General features: G+C 42.1%; 1 protein-coding gene across 1 annotated transcript in view; it reads left to right on the top strand.

Moving 5' to 3' along the window:
• UBE2U (ubiquitin-conjugating enzyme E2U (putative)) overlaps nt 1–591 on the top strand; it is a 148,054-nt gene continuing 147,463 nt past the window's right edge. The window contains exon 1 of the mRNA XM_006879843.1: nt 1–69. Within this exon, the coding sequence (XP_006879905.1) occupies nt 1–69 (69 nt within the window). The remainder of the gene's footprint in view (nt 70–591) is intronic.

The following is a 591-nucleotide window of genomic DNA, read 5'->3' as shown; positions in this document are numbered from 1 at the left end:
ATGAATTACGGCAGCACGTACTTCTTGCTGAAGAGAGACTACCAGGAGTTGATGGAGAACAATTATACGGTAAGTAAGAATTTTTAATCTTTTTAAAGCCGTTTACGTATAAAACATAATTTAATCCTATTGCCAGTTCAGTAATCCATAGGGAACTGTGTGCTTCGACCCTTCTGGTGATTGGAATCCAACAGCAGCTCCGCGGGAGAAAAGATTGGACAGTCTTTTCCTAAGAGATTAATAGCCTTAAAAACTGACTGCAGAGTCACCCACCTTGTGATGAAATCAGTTCATTGGTAGCGACTGATAAAAATCTATTTCATAATAAATTGTTGTTGTTGTGTACTTTCGAATTGGAACCTACACATTGCTGACCTAGCAGGTTTTCAATTGCCGTAAATCGCACAGGCCGTGGTTGATTGCCCATCTTTCTGCTGCGGAGCAGCTGATTCTCACCACTGGACCAATCAGTAGCATCAGGATGGACAGCGAAGAGATTGAGACTGTTCACAGCTTCAATTTGCTCGGCTCCACGGTCAACACTCTTGGCACCAGTAGCCAGGAAATAAAAAAAAGTATTGCGATGGGAAA

This window comes from Elephantulus edwardii, unplaced genomic scaffold (assembly GCF_000299155.1).
Source record: "Elephantulus edwardii isolate Elephantulus edwardi_28Jun2011 unplaced genomic scaffold, EleEdw1.0 scaffold00005, whole genome shotgun sequence".
NCBI classification, from domain to species: Eukaryota; Metazoa; Chordata; class Mammalia; order Macroscelidea; family Macroscelididae; genus Elephantulus; species Elephantulus edwardii.
Note: the sequence above shows the minus strand (reverse complement) of the source record. Positions and strands in the feature narration are given on the sequence as shown.